The sequence below is a fragment of the Lepidochelys kempii genome, chromosome 1, assembly GCF_965140265.1.
Source record: "Lepidochelys kempii isolate rLepKem1 chromosome 1, rLepKem1.hap2, whole genome shotgun sequence".
Lineage (NCBI taxonomy): Eukaryota > Metazoa > Chordata > Testudines > Cheloniidae > Lepidochelys > Lepidochelys kempii.
Window position 1 is genome coordinate 19,914,772 of NC_133256.1, and position 21,011 is coordinate 19,935,782.

At 42.1% G+C, this 21,011-nt stretch overlaps 1 protein-coding gene across 17 annotated transcripts in view; it reads right to left on the bottom strand.

The window, feature by feature from the left end:
- Positions 1-21,011, bottom strand: part of DLG2 (discs large MAGUK scaffold protein 2) — a 1,493,215-nt gene that overhangs the window by 330,798 nt on the left and 1,141,406 nt on the right. For 15 of the 17 annotated variants that reach the window (XM_073336088.1, XM_073336081.1, XM_073336107.1 and 12 more), the window contains one exon: positions 17,240-17,395. The exons of the other annotated variants lie outside the window; for them this stretch is intronic. In XM_073336088.1, coding sequence (XP_073192189.1) covers positions 17,240-17,395 — 156 coding nt within the window. The remainder of the gene's footprint in view (positions 1-17,239; positions 17,396-21,011) is intronic. 17 annotated transcript variants of the gene reach the window in all.

Below are 21,011 nucleotides of genomic sequence, written 5' to 3' on the forward strand. Positions count from 1 at the left end.
TTAACTACAGAAATGCAAATTGAAAATAATATTCCTAACGGACTGCGAATAGCTCCTTCTCTAGCCAACGGGTGGCTGAGAAGGAACTGAGGGTGCAGCATCAGGAGAGACATGCATGTGCACGTCTAATGGACACTGCTACCAAAGTTCTACGATCAGCAGTGCAGGGATGCAAGCACACCTACAGTGGAGCACCCATATGGATGCTATTTGAAGAAGAAACTCACAGTTACAAACACCAAAGTTATGAACTGACCAGTCAACCACACATCTCATTTGGAGCCGGAAGTAACCAATCAGGCAGGAGAGACAAAAAAAAAATAAGCAAATAGTCTACAGTACAGTACCATGTTAAATGTAAACTATTAAAAGAAATAAAGGGAAAGTTTTTAAAAAAGATTTGACAAGGGAAGGAAACTGTTTCTGTGCTTGTTTCTTTTAAATTAAGATGGCTAAAAGCAGCATTTTTCTTCTGCATAGTAAAGATTCAAAGCTGTATTAAGTCAATGTTGAGTTCTACTTTTGAAAGAACAGCCATAACATTTTGTTTAGAATTACGAATATTTCAGTTACAAATAACCTCCAATTCCTCAGGTGTTCATAACTGTGAGGTTCCACTGTACTTTGGGTGCCCTCCAATTTGCCTACAGCACCCAGGATGCCAGCAATTAATGAGGTACATAGTTATCAATGCCTCATAAAGAAAGTGACTCTTACCCCCCACCTTACTCTTTGACATGATGCAATTACACAAAGGCTCTCTTGTGTCCCCCACAGCACTGCAATGTCATATCTAATTTACTGTTCACTATTAAGTCCATTAATGGCTATTAGCAAGGATGGGTAAGGAATGGTGCCCCTAGCCTCTGTTTGTTAGACGGTGGAGATGATGGCAGGAGAGAGATCACTTGATCATTACCTGTTAGGTTCACTCCCTCTGGGACACCTGGCATTGGCCACTGTCGGCAGACAGGATACTGGGCTGGATGAACCTTTGGTCTGACCCAGTCTGGCCATTGTTATGTTCTTATCACTCAATGTACATATATCAATATTTGCAATGCCCAATTTTACGTCAATATTTTTCTATCTAAAAAGGTTATGTTTGGAATAATATGTGTAGCACGGAGTTAACCTTTGATTTTAACATTTCTAGCAAAACAGATTCACATCCTAACAACATGAAACATTTGCAGTTTGCAAATATAGACTTAGAGAGACACAGCACAAGGAGCCTCACCACAATGGCAATCCTTGTGTCTTCCTGAAGGAAAGGATTATTCAAGTTTAGCACCAGTCCAGCTACTCTGCTTCCAGAGGGGTCATAGAAGGAATAAGAGTTATGGCCCAGCAGAGGAGGGTGAACCCACATTATTATGATATGTCATTACAATAGTGCCTGGAGGCCCCTTCTGAGATGAGGGCCCCATTGTGTAAACACGTAGTAAGAGAGTCTATGCCCTGAAGAGTTTACAGATTAAATACACAAATTGTTGGAAGGGATGTAGGTCCAGTACCAGGAACAGAACTCAGGACTCTTGACCCCCAGTTTAGTACCCTCTCCACTGGACCACACTGTCTCACATAGCACACAACTGGTATTGTGGCTGTGCTTATTCTACACTCGAAGGGGCATGGACTATGGTTTACTGTCACCATAGTTGAGTCTTTACAGCAGGGATGATCATTCAGTATGATCGACAGGGATTTAGTTAGCACAGTTTCCATTAACAAGTATTGCATGACAAATGCCATGCACTGATCACACTACACTAAACTACATTAGATCAATAACTGATATTTTCCAGAGCTGTGCATTACTTAATCAAACCCATAAGCAAGTAAAGGCACTTGGTTTCCAGTTCCATTATGACTTATATCCTTGCATCTAAATACCTCTCCAGTTAATTGCCGGCAAACTCAGGCCGAGTTTCAAGCAAATCTGGGCCATTATAGTTTCAGATGGAAACCAGGCAAATCTGAATGGTTACAGTTCAAAGCTAAACTCAGAAGCACAAAAGGAAGAAGATTTGCACAAAACCCTCTGTGATCCCAAAACATCAAACAGCAGGCTGTTCAAATAAATGCCAGCTGCATTATTTGATAATGGTCTAAATACACAGAAATGCTTTCCTATTGCCTAAAGAGAAAGCCTTGTCTATGTATAGTCTATCAGAGTGAGGCATTAAAACAAGTATAATTTTTATGGGATTGCTGGGGCAAAGATCCCGGATTATTGATTAAAGAGAGAGACTTGTTGCTGCTTCTGTATCTTCTCAAAATGAAAGCTGTAGAAGTAAACGATTTACTATTCAATATTCTGAAATGCTGTCAACCAGGCCAGGAAAATGTCTATCCTGACCCTGACAAATAAATATGGGTCTGAACTTCATAAAGTCTAATGACCAGAATGTATAGTTTGGTTTAATCTTTATCAATAGCCAATTTCTGATCACCAGTGTAGTCCATGATAGGGTAAATAAGAATACATGATTATAAATAGATTGCTGACCAGCCAACAAAAGGTAGAATTTGCTGGAGAGGCCCTGCATTTTCAGCTGGTTTGCAATTACTGTTCTTTCTGTGGGGAGTTAATCTCAATTTCCAAATCTTACTGAGAGCTACATTTTCTCACAACTAGGGTTACTACTAGGGAGTTGGGTGGTTTGGTGGTTTCATACATCCGATGAAGTGAGCTGTAGCTCACGAAAGCTTATGCTCAAATAAATTGGTTAGTCTCTAAGGTGGCACAAGTACTCCTTTTCTTTTTGCGAATACAGACTAACAGGGCTGTTACTCTGAAACCTTAAAATAATGGATTGATAGTCCTTTTACAAAAGTGATTACTCAATACTTAACACAGGTTGGCTTTGCTTTTTTTCTCTTAAGGGATGCTTGAAGAGTAACTTAGAGAATGTTTTGCTTTTCTAACCTGCTTTGCTCCTAAAGTTGCTTTCGGTCAGTGAAAAAAGAATTCATAGACCAATGTACAAAATATTACACTATGCCTATTAGTGGTGTAGAGATGAAAAGAGAAATAACTATCAATAGTACTCAATTAATGGGTACTCACAAAACCAGTTACAAAGGTTTATAACGCATCTTAATGCGAAGAGAAGTAGATCCAGATAATTCTGCTCATGGGATTCATTGCATTGCCTTTTCCTTGTCCAGAAGAAAACATTTGCTGATACTGAAAATCAATTAAGGCAACTTAAACATCAATAAAAGCTTTTTGATACCAAATTCTTAGTACCCAGCTAAGTATCCAATTTAGTACACAACTATTTTATGTGCTTTGAGATTCTATACCACTATAATTTACATAAAGGAAAAACAGCCAACAGAATACTAGCTTTCCATATGGTTTCTTGGCTAAATACACTAGACTAAATTGAACTAACTTCCTTCTCTCTGCAGATACAGTAATTAACTCTCAGATGTGTACCAAAATGGTGCACATTAACTCCAATCATCCAGGCAAGGCAGTTAAAATAGGATACTCTTAGCATTAATGCAAGCGGTTTATTAAGGTGGAAAGAATGATCGTAACAAAAGGTGCATTAGATTATTACCACTTAAAATAAATGAGAAACTGCATCCTCAATATTACATGTACTCACTAATTACCTTCTGCTCTAATACTATGTTCACTGACACTTGTGTGGTACCTTCTGATTAACATTATCTGGCTTATTTGTGTGTATATTGTCTTTAGGCATGATATTTTTGGGTGTGTATTGAATGCTTGTCCTTTTCTCCAGAAGGACTCGGGACAGATGCACCCCTCAAGAGGGTGAGGGCCATGCATACTGTGACTGGGTTGGGCCAGATGGCTACAGGAGAGTAATAGAAGGCAGACATATTAGCCCCAGGCTAAGTAGGTCCCTTTTCCCTGGGTAAGGTAACAGGGAAGGTTCCAGAACAATCAGGAACCTTCTGGAGACAATTAATTAGATTAGAACACTGGCAGCCAATCAAGAAGCTGTTAGAATCAATTAAGGAAGGCTAATCAGGGCACCTGGGTTTTAAAAAGGAGCTCACTTCAGTTTGTGGTGTGTGTGTGAGGAGCTGGGAGCAAGAGGCACTAGGAGCTGAGAGTGAGAACATGGATTGTTGGAGAACTGAGGTGTACAAGCATTATCAGACACCAGGAGGAAGGTCCTATGGTGAGGATAAAGAAGGTGTTAGGAGGAGGCCATGGGGAAGTAGCCCAGGGAGTTGTAGCTGTCGCACAGCTGTTCCAGGAGGCACTCTAGACAGCTGCATTCCACAGGGCCCTGGCCTGGAACCCGGAGTAGAGGGCAGGCCCGGGTTCCCCCCAAATCCTCCAAACTCCTGGTCAGACACAGGAGGAGTCGACCTGGACTGTGAGTTCAGAAAAACGGCCAAGCTGAGGGCTGCTGTGAAGCTCCAAGGCAAGCAAATCCACAAATAAGCGCAAGACCCACCAAGGCAGAGGAGGAACTTTGTCACAATACATATATAAAAAAGGTGAAATGGAAAGGAACTTACTTGCTGCCATTGATGTCAATGGAAATAAGAATGGGCCCACTGGGGATGTATGTGAGGGAGGTAGGTAATAAGAAGGATAAACATGGAATTTCTCAACGTACATCCTTGAGTAATACAAGCAGGCAAAAACAAACCAGAAATAACACACACCACACACAAGAAAACCACACAAATGAGCTGAATAATGTTAATCAGAAAATAGACCAGAGGTACCAATGAACATACTGTCAAAGTGCAAAGTGAATGGCAAATGAATGCAGTATCTTAGGATGTGCTGTTTCTAATCTCTTGTAGGTGGTAGTAAACATTTATGCACCTTTTGCCTTCAATGGAAATGGTGGGCACTCAGCACACATTCATAAGACACATTCAATATTTTGCAGGATAAGGCTCTGTCAAGGTTCCTCCCCCACTCTGAACTCTAGGGTACAGATGTGGGGACTTGCATGAAAAACCTCCTAAGCTTATCTTTACCAGCTTAGGTCAAAACTTCCCCAAGGTACAAAATATTCCACCCGTCGTCCTTGGATTGGCTGCTACCACCACCAAACTAATACTGGTTACTGGGGAAGAGCTGTTTGGACGCGTCTTTCCCCCCAAAATACTTCCCAAAACCTTGCACCCCACTTCCTGGACAAGGTTTGGTAAAAAGCCTCACCAATTTGCCTAGGTGACTACAGACCCAGACCCTTGGATCTTAAGAACAATGAACAATCCTCCCAACACTTGCACCCCCCCTTTTCTGGGAAATGTTGGATAAAAAGCCTCACCAATTTGCATAGGTGACCACAGACCCAAACTCTTGGATCTGAGAACAATGAAAAAGCATTCAGTTTTCTTACAAGAAGACTTTTAATAAAAATAGTAGTAAATAGAAATAAAGAAATCCCCCCTGTAAAATCAGGATGGTAGATATCTTACAGGGTAATTAGATTCAAAACATAGAGAACCCCTCTAGGCAAAACCTTAAGTTACAAAAAAGACACACAGACAGAAATAGTTATTCTATTCAGCACAGTTCTTTTCTCAGCCATTTAAAGAAATCATAATCTAACACGTACCTAACTAGATTACTTACTAAAAGTTCTAAGACTCCATTCCTGGTCTATCCCTGGCCAAGACGACTACAGACAGACACAGACCCTTTGTTTCTCTCCCTCCTCCCAGCTTTTGAAAGTATCTTGTCTCCTCATTGGTCATTTTGGTCAGGTGCCAGCGAGGTTACCTTTAGCTTCTTAACCCTTTACAGGTGAGAGGAGCTTTCCCCTGGCCAGGAGGGATTTCAAAGGGGTTTACCCTTCCCTTTATATTTATGACAGGCTCTAAAATGGAGGATACAGTTAAAGCAGGTAGGACAGCATTGACAATGGTTGTTAATCTTCATGTTTCTGGGTGTAAGAGGCTTTCTACCTGGGGTCAGGAATAAATACATCCCTGTGGTACAGCATTGCAGTACCCTCCAGTTACATTAGCTATTTATTTTCCTTTCCTCTAGATACCATACTAGGAAGAATACTAGACTAGATAGATCATTATGTGTGGCATTATGGCAATCCTTATGTCCCTACACAAGATTAGGCCGAGACAGTACTCATTTAAAGAAACTCATTACATTCAATTTTTGAAGAGAAAGCATTTTATTGGAGTCTTTGCTGGTCATTAAAGTGAACAGTTTAGTTATAAACCCAATGGGATAAATCTACTGAGTAATACTGTATTAGAGTTATGGACGGAGGGAGGGAGAGAAGCTGGGTTTAAAAGTTTTTAAGAATCAGTGGTGCTACAAATGCTTGAGTGAGGTGATGAACAGCTAATTTGTAACACTTCTGGGAATCAATATAATGCTGTTAGTCCATTTAATAGGATAAACCCTGGGAACACAGCAAAAGGAGTCTGAGTTTTCATTCATCAGAACTTTTCAGACTTTTCTTCCAGCTTGTCAACCATGTCTTATAATTGGGATCCTCTCAGGGATACATCTTCCTGGAAGATTTTTATTTTATTTATTTCTTTAAATACATTTGATTTAATGTGATAAGTCAGGCTTCTGGTCTCCTCTCTTTTGGGCAAAGTGCTTTACCTTTATTAGGATCAAACCTCCCCTTGCTACCTGCAGCTGAAAATGTACTCATCTCTTCATGAATCTTTGCACTTTGGTTCTGTTCCCCGTGTGCCTGTTGCACCTCGAATGAGGAGCTACCAACAAATATAATCACAGCTGAATTTATACCAAGAAAATATCCTCTTCTCAACAAGGGCCATTAACAGATTTCAATTCTCATGAAGCAGCCCCAAAGGGAAGAGTCACGCAAAAGAGATCTATTTGAAGATGGGACTACTGTGTTAACACTTCCTAGACTATCATCATAGCCTCCTGCGTCAATTTTGCACATTTTATTTTTGTGGATGAAGCAGTTCCACAGCAAATCTGTGAGTGCTCTCCAATCAAATCATACCGAACACTTCATAGATAATACATTTATGAATCGTTTGTGATGCAAAAACTGATGGCAGCTGTAAAGATGTGCCCAACAGTTTGGATGCTCATCCAAGTTTTCAAATCGTGCACCTGCGAGACTGGCAGGAAATATTCTGACAACAGGTTTGTGTTATAATTCCAGTTGGTATCTGATTTGTTTGTCCCTACTATTTATGAAAATCCACTATTACAATAACATTGTGTTTAAATAACCTTATTCTCAAGCAATAGAGGCCTGCAAACAGAACAAGTCTGGGTAAATAGAGAGACAAGAAACCCAAAGGACAAGTCAGTCATCAATTGCTTCTTCTGGGTATAAAATGCTGATTCTTGTACCAAGTTAAGTGGTACAGTTTGATTGCCTATTTCCTCATGGCCCAACAACAGGTTTTGAGACATTGCAGATATCGGAGGCATCTAATCTAGTTTTAATTTTCTGCAATACACAGATGTGCAATAATCTGCCTCCGACATTAGGGTCTTATCCTGATCTCTTACAGTTAGCGATTGGATTAAGTTCTGAAGCACGAGGCTTCATAGCCCTTCCAAATTTTTTCTTAGCACTAATTATAACGGCTCTGGATGTTCTGGTTATCCATATAAAGGACCGTTCCGATTTTAATCTTGCTAAATTCTTGTGTTTTAGCCCTTTATCCAGACTCAAAATAAATAACGAGGCTTCTGCTGCTTCCCTCTGGAAATTATTCTGCCGTCCAATGACATTGTCTTGATTTTTTTTTTTTCTTCAAAATGCAGACAGTGTAACGGAAGCCTAGGTTTCTTCTCATGCACAGGCTGTGCTGCAATGCGAGTTTGGAAGACTTCTTCTTAAATTGTGTTTTATTTGTAGCTCTTTTTAATAAGCAAGTTTGAAACTTACCAGCTCCACCACCGACTTTTTTGTTTGACCATGGACAAGGCACTTAATCTCTATGTATCGGAGTTCTCCAACTGTAAAAATTTGGATACTAGCAATTCCCTACTTCACAGGCATGGTGTGAAGATGAATACAAAGGCTGTCAACTAATCGCAATTAGTGCCTGCAATTAACTGAAACCACAATTAACGTGTTAATTGCAATGGAGAGGCAGGCATCACCTGCCAAGGGACCTGACAGTGTCCGGCCAGGCGCAGTAACACAAGCCGCCACTGGAGGGCCAGAAGAGACAAGAAGAGGTTCTCATCCCGGCTCCGGTGGAGAGGTAGGGATCCTGACCCCTCCACACCATGCCCCATTGCCACTGGCTAGCCACTTGCTCCCAGAACCAATATCCTTTCTCTCCCCTCCTTCCCATGCCATACCACATTGTTCCCAGCTAGCCACTTGCTCCCGGGACCAACCCCCTGCCCCACTGCCTCCTGTCAGCCACCCATTCCAAGGACTGACAGCCCTTCCTCCCTTTGCCATACCCCATTGTTTCCAGCCAGCCACTTGCTCCCGGGACCGACCCCCCTGTGCCATGCCACATTGCCTCCAGCCAGCCACTTGCTCCCAAGACTGACAGCAGCCCCCTCCCCAGCATGCCCCATTGCCCCTGGCCAGCCACTCACTCTGGGGACTACCCCCACCCTCTTTGGCTCCATACCCCAATGCCTTCCAGCTGGCCCCTTGCTCCAGGGGGTAGCCCATAGAGAACAGGGGCCTGGCGAGCTCAGCCGCTTTGCACCAGCCTCTCCTCCCCACCACATGCGGAGTCCCGAAGGTAAAATCCACCCTCCCTTGCAAACAAGAGCTCACTCAGCTGAAGGGAACCCACCTAGCTCAGTAAAAGGAGTTTAATAGCACTGTTTAACAGTGCAATTAAAACCGCAATTAATTGCGATTAATTTTTTTAAATCACTTGGCAGCCCTAATAAATACTTTAAGAGAGTATGAATCACAGAATCATAGGATCACAGAATATCAGGGTTGGAAGGGACCTAAGGAGGTCATCTAGTTCAACCCCCTGCTCAAAGCAGGACCAATCCCCAACTAAATCATCCCAGCCAGGGCTTTGTCAAGCCTGACCTTAAAAACCTTTAAGGAAGGAGATTCCACCACCTCCCTAGGTAACGCATTCCAGTGTTTCACCACCCTCCTAGTGAAAAAGTTTTTCCTAATATCCAACCTAAACCTCCCCCACTGCAACTTGAGACCATTACTCCTTGTTCTGTCATCTGCTACCACTTAGAACAGTCTAGATCCATCCTCTTTGGAACCCCTTTCAGGTAGTTGAAAGCAGCTATCAAATCCCCCCTCATTCTTCTCTTCCGCAGACTAAACAATCCCAGTTCCCTCAGCCTCTCCTCATAAGTCATGTGTTCCAGTCCCCTAATCATTTTTGTTGCCCTCCGCTGAACGTTTTCCAATTTTTCCACATCCTTCTTGTAGTGTGGGGCCCAAAACTGGACAGAGTACTCCAGACGAGGCCTCACCAATGTCGACTAGAGGGGAACGATCACGTCCCTCAATCTGCTGATAATGCCCCTACTTATACATCCCAAAATGCCATGAATCACTCAGAAACCTTAGTACTTAGGTCATTAAAGCACCTAACTTGGAAAGAAAATGACACTAATCTGTACTATTCACCACATTAATGGGTGACCGTTTAGGAACACTTGGCATATCTGTTTAATTGCATAATGGCTGCAGTTCTATTGGTTGATACCAATTTAGTTGTATTTTTTCATAGTTTTTAACCCACCAGTTTCTGTCTCTTGAAAAGATACCCAACAACTGTTGCAATGCAGAAATAGTACACTTGGTCAGTTAAAACCTCAAAGAGTGACTTCAGAGAAATGGTTAACTTTCAATCAGAAAAACTGTGGCAGGTTTTATACAGGTATCTTTAAAACATTCATGCTAACCCTTATGAAAAGGTCTGTTTTTCTCTACTGCTGATTATTAAGAGCTAAGTTTCTGTATAGCAGTAATATGTTCGTAGGTTTATTATCTAACAGTATTTCATGCTGCTTGGATTGTAGGCCAAGAGCAAACAGATTTACTCACTAGATCATGTGAGGAACCCAGCCACAAAGTGCTGCTGTAGATTTGAATTTATGACATCATATTGCAAGAAACAATACATTTGGAATACTGCATAGCAGAGAATGCAAAATATCACCATACCAACCCTGTTGTGCAGAGCATATTGGTATTTCATTGCCAACCCTGGATTGGAAAAACCTAGGTAGATTATGGCCCCAATTAATGGGTTGCCAACTTTTTTAAAAACTGGCACAATCAGGATGCTTTCACTATGTTATTAACCAACTGTAGAATGAAACTAAATATTTCCCATGTCATACTGTTTAAATACGAATATGTAGTACTACAGTAAATGAAACAATGAATTCACACTACTGTAGCTCTTTTGGGTAATGTTGATTGCTAATTTGGCTCCTGATTTACTGAAGTCTGAGTATCACTGGTCTTAACCAAAGAGGAACCCACGGAACCACCTGTGGGAGGTGTCTACATGAAAGTATGCATTTTTCATGTTGAGAGCTGCGAACCACATGCCCTCTTCTAAGGAGGAAATTATTGATGCCGAAGAGATTATTTGGAATTTTAGCTTTTGGATGAGTATGTTTAGTCAACATAAATCGAGAAACTTGACCAGATAGCTTCCGTGAATAACTTCCAGTACCCATTTGTTGCTAGTTAGGGCCCTTCAGTTGCAGGCAAGTTGAGTAAGGCAGCCTCCAAAAGGAAACTCTTTGGCTGAAGATTAGACTGAGATGTGGTAGTGGATGTTGCCGGGGCTGTGTTCCTGGACCTATAAATCCTCTGTCTTTCACATGATCATTACTGATTATGTTGATAATAAAAGGGCTGAGGAGATGGTCTCACTCTCTACCTCTGTTTGTGATGTTTTGTCTTGGAGGCAGGGGGCGGGGGAAGATGTCCAGAGAGCAAAAAGTTGTCCTCAAACCTTTGAGGGAGTGTAGAGATTTTTCTGTCGTCTCGTGGATCAGACTGATCATATCAAAGGCTCGATCCTGGCTAGTACTCTGCAACTCATTAGGGAAACCTGAGGATTGTAACAAGAATTTCGCCTCATAACAATGGCTGTAGACATTCCTCTGGACTCCTGGGTGTGCAGCATCCACCAGGGCCTGGAAGGAAATTCTGGCCACCAATCTGCCCTTGTCAATGATGGCCTGGAAGTGGCTCTATCCTCTTCTGGGAGTTTGCCCTTAAAATCTAAAATCTTGGTATAACTGTTAAAATCATGTGCCTAAGAGACTCTCCCTTAATCTCATGGGAAGCCCTCTCTTTAGGCTGAGCAATCTTAGCCTCTGATCCTGAGCTCGTGTTTGGAGGGCAACTGCTTGCTTGCTTGATGCAGCTGATATATAGGGGGGCAGTCCCCGGCCCAGATCTGACTGGGATCATTGGCCTTCTCTATCAGGCGTTTCTTAAGTCTCAGTTCCCAACCGTCATGAGTTCTGGGGGGAAAGGAGTGGCAGATGCTGCACTTGGCTGAGATGTGAGCCTCATCTGGGCAGCAGAGGCAGCACTGATGTTCACCACTCACAGAAAAGCAGCAAACAGTTTTTGAATCTTGGAACCCTGGGCATAATCCCAGCCTTTCTGGGGGATGGGGGAATTCACCAGGATGGGGGGGAAAGGGCAAAACAACAATCTTAGAACACTATGCTACAATAATACTAAACCAAAACTATTTCAAAGATATTTACAGCAATGATGCAGTAAAAAAGGAGCTGAGGACACTGAAGATTCTGACTCATACCATGTGGCAGTAAGAAGGAATTGGGGAGGCGTCAGCCTGCACTGCCCTTTATGTCGATGGTTCAGCACATGTGGAGAGTTATGGGGCATATGCACGGACCAACAGACACTGCTTGCAAGAAAATTCCACTTTGAATTCACAATTTTAGTTAATTCAGATTAATTTTTCTGAGGGTCTGTGATGGGGCGTCCACCACACACTGGCCTATAAAGGGTTAATGGAGCCCTAGGAAGGCTGTGCAAAAAGCAGCCAATAGGAGAGGGGCTGCGAGGAGCAGCCAATAAAGGCTTGGCAGACCCATATAAAAAGGGCTGCAGGGCAGAGCCGCTTCAGTTGCTCCCTGGTGCTCAAGAATGGAGGACTGGCTGCTTTGAAGGAGAAGGAGAGATAGCACCTGGGACAGAGCAGTGCTGGGCAGGATCAGGGGAGTGAGAGCGAGCTTCTGGCCGGCTGATAGAGCCTACACACTGAGGCCCTGAGATAAGGCAGAGACGTGCGGAAGTGGCCCAAGGAAGTAGACTGAGAAGTTGGAAGGGACGCAGCAAGTGGCAGCCATCTATAGGGTCCCCTGGCTGGGACCTGGAGTAGTGGGTGGGCCCAGGTCCCCGGTCCCCAACCCCAGCTGCTGTGGAAGTGGTCATACAATTGGCTCCAGCTCCACTGAAGGAAGTGGCTGGACAACAGACTGCAGTTCCCCCGGAAGGGGGGAGCACAGAATGTGGCACACCCAGAGGTTGTCCTGTGGGTTATGTGGGTCCTGGGGCACAAGTGACGGCAGCAAGACACCACCAGAAGAAGGTGCACTGGTTAGCAGAGTTAACCCCCGGGACAGCCAGCAGGAAGCTCCACAGCGGTTAGTTGAACCCTGTCACAGTGCCCCTGTGTAGACAAGCCTGTAGGCTGCTAAATCACTTAGGCTTCCCAATGCTGAGTGGAGCAACACCTAAATACATTTAAAAATCTGTACTTACGTGACACATGAAATATGTAGCTAATTCAGAACTGAAAGTAGGTAATCAGAATCCCAGGTCCACGCTTTAATAAAAAGATCATCCTTACTCTTCTCACGTGTACTCTGTTATTGAGATGGAATCTTAAACAGGTTTATTCCCAACTCTTCATTTTAGTATTTATTTTTGTATTGTTACAATGCCTAAAAGCCCCAGTAACAGACCAGGACCCCATCATGCTAGGCACTGTACAAACACAGAACAAAAAGATGGTCCCTGCCCCAAACAGCTTACAAGCTAAATAACCCCGGTATTTGTATTGCAGTAGCACCTAAAGGTGCTACATAAACTCACAGGAAATCAGAGTAACAGCCGTGTTAGTCTGTATTCGCAAAAAGAAAAGGATGCATACCGTGGAAACTACAGCAGACTTTATATACACACAGAGAATATGAAACAATACCTCCTCCCACCCCACTGTCCTGCTGGTAATAGCTTATCTGAAGTGATCATAAGGTTGGGCCATTTCCAGCAAAAATCCAGGTTTTCTCACCCTCCACCCCCCACACAAATTCACTCTCCTGCTGGTGATAGCCCATCCAAAGTGACAACTCTTTACACAATGTGCATGATAATCAAGTTGGGCCATTTCCTGCACAAATCCAGGTTCTCTCACCCCCTCACCCCCCTCCCAAAAACCACACACAAACTCACTATCCTGCTGGCAATAGCTCATCCAAAGTGACCATTCTCCCTACAATGTGCATGATAATCAAGGTGGGCCATTTCCAGCACAAATCCAGGTTTTCTCACACACACCCCCCCACCCCCATACACACACAAACTCACTCTCCTGCTGGCAATAGCTCATCCAAAGTGACCATTCTCCCTACAGTGTGCATGATAATCAAGGTGGGCCATTTCCAGCACAAATCCAGGTTTTCTCACACACACCCCCACCCCCATACACACACAAACTCACTCTCCTGCTGGTAATAGCTCATCCAAACTGACCACTCTCCAAGTTTAAATCCAAGTTAAACCAGAACATGGGGGGGGGGGTAGGAAAAAACAAGAGGAAATAGGCTACCTTGCATAATGACTTAGCCACTCCCAGTCTCTATTTAAGCCTAAATTAATAGTATCCAATTTGCAAATGAATTCCAATTCAGCAGTTTCTCGGTTTCAGGTTGCAGGGCTGTCTGTAGGCAAGGACTGGCCTGTCTCCCAAGATTTGTGAGAGTGTTGGGTCATCCTTTAGGATAGGTTGTAGATCCTTAATAATGCGTTGGAGGGGTTTTAGTTGGGGGCTGAAGGTGACGGCTAGTGGCGTTCTGTTATTTTCTTTGTTAGGCCTGTCCTGTAGTAGGTAGCTTCTGGGAACTCTTCTGGCTCTATCAATCTGTTTCTTTACTTCTGCAGGTGGGTATTGTAGTTGTAAGAAAGCTTGACAGAGATCTTGTAGGTGTTTGTCTCTGTCTGAGGGGTTGGAGCAAATGCGGTTGTATCGCAGAGCTTGGCTGTAGACGATGGATCGTGTGGTGTGGTCAGGGTGAAAGCTGGAGGCATGCAGGTAGGAATAGCGATCAGTAGGTTTCCGGTATAGGGTGGTGTTCCTTGCCTACAGACAGCCCCGCAACCTGAAGCAAATACTCACCAACAACCACATACCACACAACAGAACCACTAACCCAGGAACTTATCCTTGCAACAAAGCCTGTTGCCAATTGTGCCCACATATCTATTCAGGGGACACCATCACAGGGCCTAATAACATCAGCCACACTATCAGAGGCTCATTCACCTGCACATCCACCAATGTGATATATGCCATCATGTGCCAGCAATGCCCCTCTGCCATGTACATTGGTCAAACTGGACAGTCTCTACGTAAAAGAATAAATGGACACAAATCAGATGTCAAGAATTATAACATTCATAAACCAGTCGGAGAACACTTCAATCTCTCTGGTCACGCAATCACAGACATGAAGGTCACTATCTTAAAACAAAAAAACTTCAAATCCAGACTCCAGCGAGAAACTGCTGAATTGGAATTCATTTGCAAATTGGATACTATTAATTTAGGCTTAAATAGAGACTGGGAGTGGCTAAGTCATTATGCAAGGTAGCCTATTTCCTCTTGTTTTTTCCTACCCCCCCCCCCGATGTTCTGGTTTAACTTGGATTTAAACTTGGAGAGTGGTCAGTTTGGATGAGCTATTACCAGCAGGAGAGTGAGTTTGTGTGTGTATGGGGGTGGGGGTGTGTGTGAGAAAACCTGGATTTGTGCTGGAAATGGCCCACCTTGATTATCATGCACATTGTAGGGAGAATGGTCACTTTGGATGAGCTATTGCCAGCAGGAGAGTGAGTTTGTGTGTGTATGGGGGTGAGGGGGGGTGTGTGAGAAAACCTGGATTTGTGCTGGAAATGGCCCACCTTGATTATCATGCACATTGTAGGGAGAATGGTCACTTTGGATGAGCTATTGCCAGCAGGATAGTGAGTTTGTGTGTGGTTTTTGGGAGGGGGGTGAGGGGTGAGAGAACCTGGATTTGTGCAGGAAATGGCCCAACTTGATTATCATGCACATTGTGTAAAGAGTTGTCACTTTGGATGGGCTATCACCAGCAGGAGAGTGAATTTGTGTGGGGGGTGGAGGGTGAGAAAACCTGGATTTGTGCTGGAAATGGCCCAACCTGATGATCACTTTAGATAAGCTATTACCAGCAGGACAGTGGGGTGGGAGGAGGTATTGTTTCATATTCTCTGTGTGTATATAAAGTCTGCTGCAGTTTCCACGGTATGCATCCGATGAAGTGAGCTGTAGCTCACGAAAGCTCATGCTCAAATAAATTGGTTAGTCTCTAAGGTGCCACAAGTACTCCTTTTCTTCTCACAGGAAATGACGACCTGAAGAGCTCAATCTAAACGGAGGCAGGATGCAACAAATGAGTGTGAAAAATGAGAAGTGGGGAGAGAGTATTAGAATAATGAAGATCAGATAAGACTGGTACATAGGCTGGCTATTGCACGATGTGCAGTTCCCTGATCATTCCAAGCATCTCACTGTATGCATGTGTGTTTGCCCTTTTTATGTTAAAAGTAAAACCAGCTATTGCCAGCAGATACCCAACCAAACCATGTTTGATTGGCTGATTTCTTGTAGCAACAGTAGGGATTGAAGAGAGATTTGAAGGAGGGGAGGATATATTTGAAGGTAATATGGACCCTGGGAATACCTAGGATTCCAGAGTTCATTCTGTATTAATACCTATAGCATATTACTACGTATAGTACTGCACACATACTTTCTAAACTAATAGTTTATTACACAATAGCAAAATTTTCTATAAATTGGTTTTATGGAGAACATCCCTACTCATTGACTGACCAGATTAACACTTAAATTCAGAAAAAAAACAACCCACTTTCACATGGTTTGATTTACAAGAGACTTTGTTAGAAAGACCCTGTGCTGAAAGCATCGTGTTCACCCTTTAGACACCATAGAAAACACATACTTAATCTCCTTGAGACAAACACTGCCCTTTGTTACAAGTGGATTTAAGGTTAGTAACTTTTAGGCCAAGTACTAGACAAGTTCTGTTATTTCACATTTGCAACACAGACTTCTAAAAATCTCTTTGACCCAATGATTAAGACCTACATAAGGGACTTGTGATTTTGGGTGTCTCAATATTTGACTGCCCAATTTGTGACACCTTGAAGAGACCTTGATTTTCAGAGGATGGATGCTCAAGCACTTTCTGAGGATCAGGCTCCTTTAAGATGTCTCAAATTGCACACCCAAAAACTAAGGCATCCAGAAATCATCAGTTACTTTTGAAAATTTAAGCCTAAATCTCTTTTTTTCTCCAAAACCACTGCTTTGTTTGCTTATAGTAACTAAGTTATCCGTGGATACAGTTTTGAAGAGTACTTATAAAGAGGACTTTGGCCTGAATACATTTTCCCTGATTAAATATCTATCATAAGTTCCAGGCAACATTAAACACAATTTGTATTCAACTTTTTGATTATGTTCATTCTCAATATTTTGAGTTTGGCAAACTCTCCTGTCATAACATAGCCACCTGAGGGAATACAACATTTCAGATACTGAGTCAGAATTTGGCTTGGAGGGGTAATTAGTCTTTGTTACCTCTCAAATCACAAACAGAGCGGAAATAAATGTATGGCATCAACCCTAACTCCTACAACTTACGGTGAAGTCTTGGTCACTTTTCAGCTCTGAAGTAAAAAAACGCTAGGTTAGGCTATAGCATATGATACATAACATGTGAAACACTGAAAGCATCATTCCTAGAGATACAAACACTGCCTGTATACCCCCTCAGCTCTTGACTACCAACATTATATTGAGGTAGCATATATCTCCCACAGTACGATGTTGCAGAGGTGAAAGCCAGGTTAAAGACAAGTGCAAGACTTAGAAGGGGGAGCTTTACAGCGAGGTGGAGATGACAAAACAACTTTAGTGATGCTCATGCAATCCAGTAAAGGAAGTGAGGTAGAAACACATGCAGTACCTTGTGATCTCAGAGTCAGGGAGCAGGCCTATGTGGTAGTGGGGATAGGGAGCTGTAAGAAGGAAGCTTTTGTCACACTCGACAGGGGAATAGTGCCTAGGAGAAGGTGCTTTATCACACAGTTTGTTCACAGTGCTGTAAACAGGTTCAGGAGGCCTGGTGGTACAGAGACAAGAGTAAAAAATTAGATGTGTAGTAATGTGCAAGAACATACAGATTATGCAACGATCCGAATGTAAAAGCATGCAACAAAAACCTATCAAATTTTCAGCAGAACTTTTGGACAGTACAATGTGCTGTTAAGTCAGAAATTAGAACTTGATTAAACAGTGTCATTGCATACAAGACTGTTGTATAGAAGGATGAAGGTAATATACTTGTACCATAAAATTGTCTCATTTTCTGTGGCTCTGACTGAAAGGGCCACGTCCTACCTTCTGAAGCTCACTGATGTATTTTCCCAATGGATCTGTTCTTTATACATATCAAAAAACAACACACACACACACAACTTTCTGTCCCCCATCAGTAAAGTGTTGCATCCATACCCACTATGGTAGAAGAAAGTATGTGGGCCCAAGTCTATTATTCAGCAAAATATACTTATCTTCTTTTCCTTAAATTTACAGATGAATCACAATTTTTGACTGAAAACACCACACCCATGGACTTCAGAAGGTGAGAGCTTCCAGATGGAACTATGGTCAACATGTGTCAACACAGGTCACCTTTGACACATACAGACACACACATCATAATGTGCTGTTAAGCAAGGTATACAGTTATTGTGATGACCTATGTGTACTGTATTCAGACTCAATAACAGTGTGGCTTGAACTGTCAAAACCACTAAATTAATGACAACATCCTTTGAAGCTAGTATGTCATCAAGAGCCTGATCCTGCAACTACGAAGTCTCAGAACAGTGATGAAATTTACTATGTACATGCTACAACCATGTAGGCACAGGGTATGAAGGTTGCCCAGAGGGACAGCTGTCCTAGTGGAAGCATTCACACTTGGGGGAAGGCAACACTTCCGCTGCTCCTATGGAACATCTGCCAGTCAAGGTTCCACTGGAGCTTGCCAGCAAAGGACTCTCAGAAAATGCACGGATTCAGTGCATCCACGCGTGCCTTGGCTCTTCTCCCTGCTCCACTTTGTGGGCTCCACTAGTCAGCTATTGGCCTGCTGACAGAATGGTGATTGCAGGAGGCTTGTATACTAAACCCAGACTCTGAGAATACAACAAACTGCTCAGTGCTTTTATCCCAGGTTCTGCCAGCAGACCCACTGTATGAAACATTAATACCTGACCTATACAGAGTAAAGTATGGGAGCCCTAAAACTGAATAGTGAAACTTTTTAAAGAAACCTCTTGAAGTCATCAACAAACGCTGCAGACTCAAAAACTTGCTAATGAAGTTTCCAGTTCTTCTTGTAAAACCATGAAGCACTTACAGCATGATTCTTTTGCCATTATTTTGCATAGGTACCAGAATCTCAGGATAGCAGTGTATGCTCTGTTATAAAATCCCATTTGCAGAGCTCTCTACATCATAGTTATATCACTCGCAAAATCTTGGCAATTTACACAGAACAGAATTCCACTTTCCCCTTGGTTTTCAGGGGATTGCTATTTTCTTATTACAAATATTTGGTTTACTCAATATGAAAAATTACTTTCTAAACAAATCCGCATTTGAGTTGAGTACTCTTATGCCAAGTTTAGCCCAATGAAAAATTTACAATGGTAATTTAAAATGGAAGGAGATAAAATACTTAAACAGCAAATTTGGCAGTTATGAAAATTATCAAACATTTAGTCTATCCCAGTGTTTCTCAAACTTTTGTACTGGCGACTCCTTTCACACAGCAAACCTATGAGTGCGACCCCCCCTTATAAATTAAAACCCCTTTTTTTCTATTTAACACTATTATAAACGCTGGAGATCATGCAGGGTTAAAATGTCAGGTGGAGGCTGACAGCTTGCGACCCCCCCATGTAATAACCTTGTGACGATCCCCAGTTCGAGAATCCCTGTTCTATCTCTTTGGAAACGTTCTTAAGGAAACAAAGGGTTTTTATGCTCTATATGTTTCACAAAAAGTTTTCTGGGTGGGTATTTTAATTCACCTACTACATTAATTACTGTACTGTCTGAAATAGTAATAATCCAGAGATAGCACATCTGATATTTTGGTGTCATTTTAGATCATCATACAGCCTTCCATTCCTTCAAAACTGATTTTTTTTGCAGGGCAATATATTCTAAAAAAGCACAAATATCCAATTCATACAGTGTGTAATACTGATTATGAAGGGATTGTGCTTCTGGAAGAGAAAGGTGACACGGAACCAGAGTTCCCTGTGACTTAAAACACCAACATAGTCATGATCAAGTTGGTGACTGAATAAAACAACTGAGAACTTGTAAATTCTCATCTTCACTTCAAGTAATAGATGAAGCAGGAGTGCTACTGTTTCGGGACACCTGACTGGAATATATATGTATAGCATTAATGATTTATTTCCAGAAATAACTTTATGCCTGACCTTCCAGCCAGAGATAAGTTTAAATGTAACATGCAAAAGAAACAAACATACACAAGTCTTGTGAATACATTGTAATAATCTAATTACACTGAAATCATAGAAGTAGGTGACCATCACTTCTTTTTTTGGGTCAAACATCATGCCATGCAGACAAGGAGGAGAGGTGTGGTGAATGCTATGTTACTCGATAGTAGCAAACCATTACAGTAAAGCACAGTGAAGATAAACATTCAGTGCAAGTCCATCTACCTAAACACATAAATTACACTCATCACCAGATATGTGAACGAACACAGTCACTCCCATACAGCCCTATAGAAATGAGTCCCATCTTGTAAACCAAGCAATTTAAAATGTTAGTATTCTTCACTCTGACAAAGTCTCCTAAGTCTCACTGGACTGGCAGCATAGCAGAAAACTGGAATTTGCTTTAATGAACATTTTCAAATAAATGTAACACTATTAAAAATGCTCAGTTCACAGCACTGGAATATTAAGTCCTTTATTTACAGGTTTAACACAAACAGTGACACTGAGTAGGCCCACAATATTCCACTAATAATCCTGACTTGGAGACACAAGTTTTACGGGCAGAAGGGGAGTTCCGTTTCCTTGCCCCTTCAATTCTTGTCCACCCTACTGAGCATAAATCAGGACATCAGTTAATTCACTGTGATGTCCTCTATTAACTGACCTGAGACTATCATAACCACCATCGAATGGTAGAGCCTTGTAGTTACAGGAACCTAGGTTGAACTGGTTATCTAGATCCCATGGTATCATTCAGACTTGTCATTTTTGAACATTAATAACATTACAATTGCATAACTCGGCCCTAGCTGCATGATATTTGCTTTGAAAGGACTAGTGCAAGAACTTAGAAGAAAAGTCATACTAATGGGTCAGGGTTCTGAATGTGCCAGTCTAGACTTATATTTACACCAACATATCCCAAGTAAATAAAAATTAAGGGTTAAAAACAGAACATTAAACTTAGGATAAATTAGGGGTCTATAATGCAAATTAGATACATTAAAATATGTCACTGTGCAGATAAACAAGCACATGAGGACATCGTAATGCAGGGGTACTCAACAGGTGGATCACAGGCCAAATCTGAACCACCAGGTGCTTTTGAACAGTCCCCAAAATCTTTTTATTTATTTTTATCATTATTGTTATTATTTTTTTATTATTTTCTCTGGAGTCTGGACC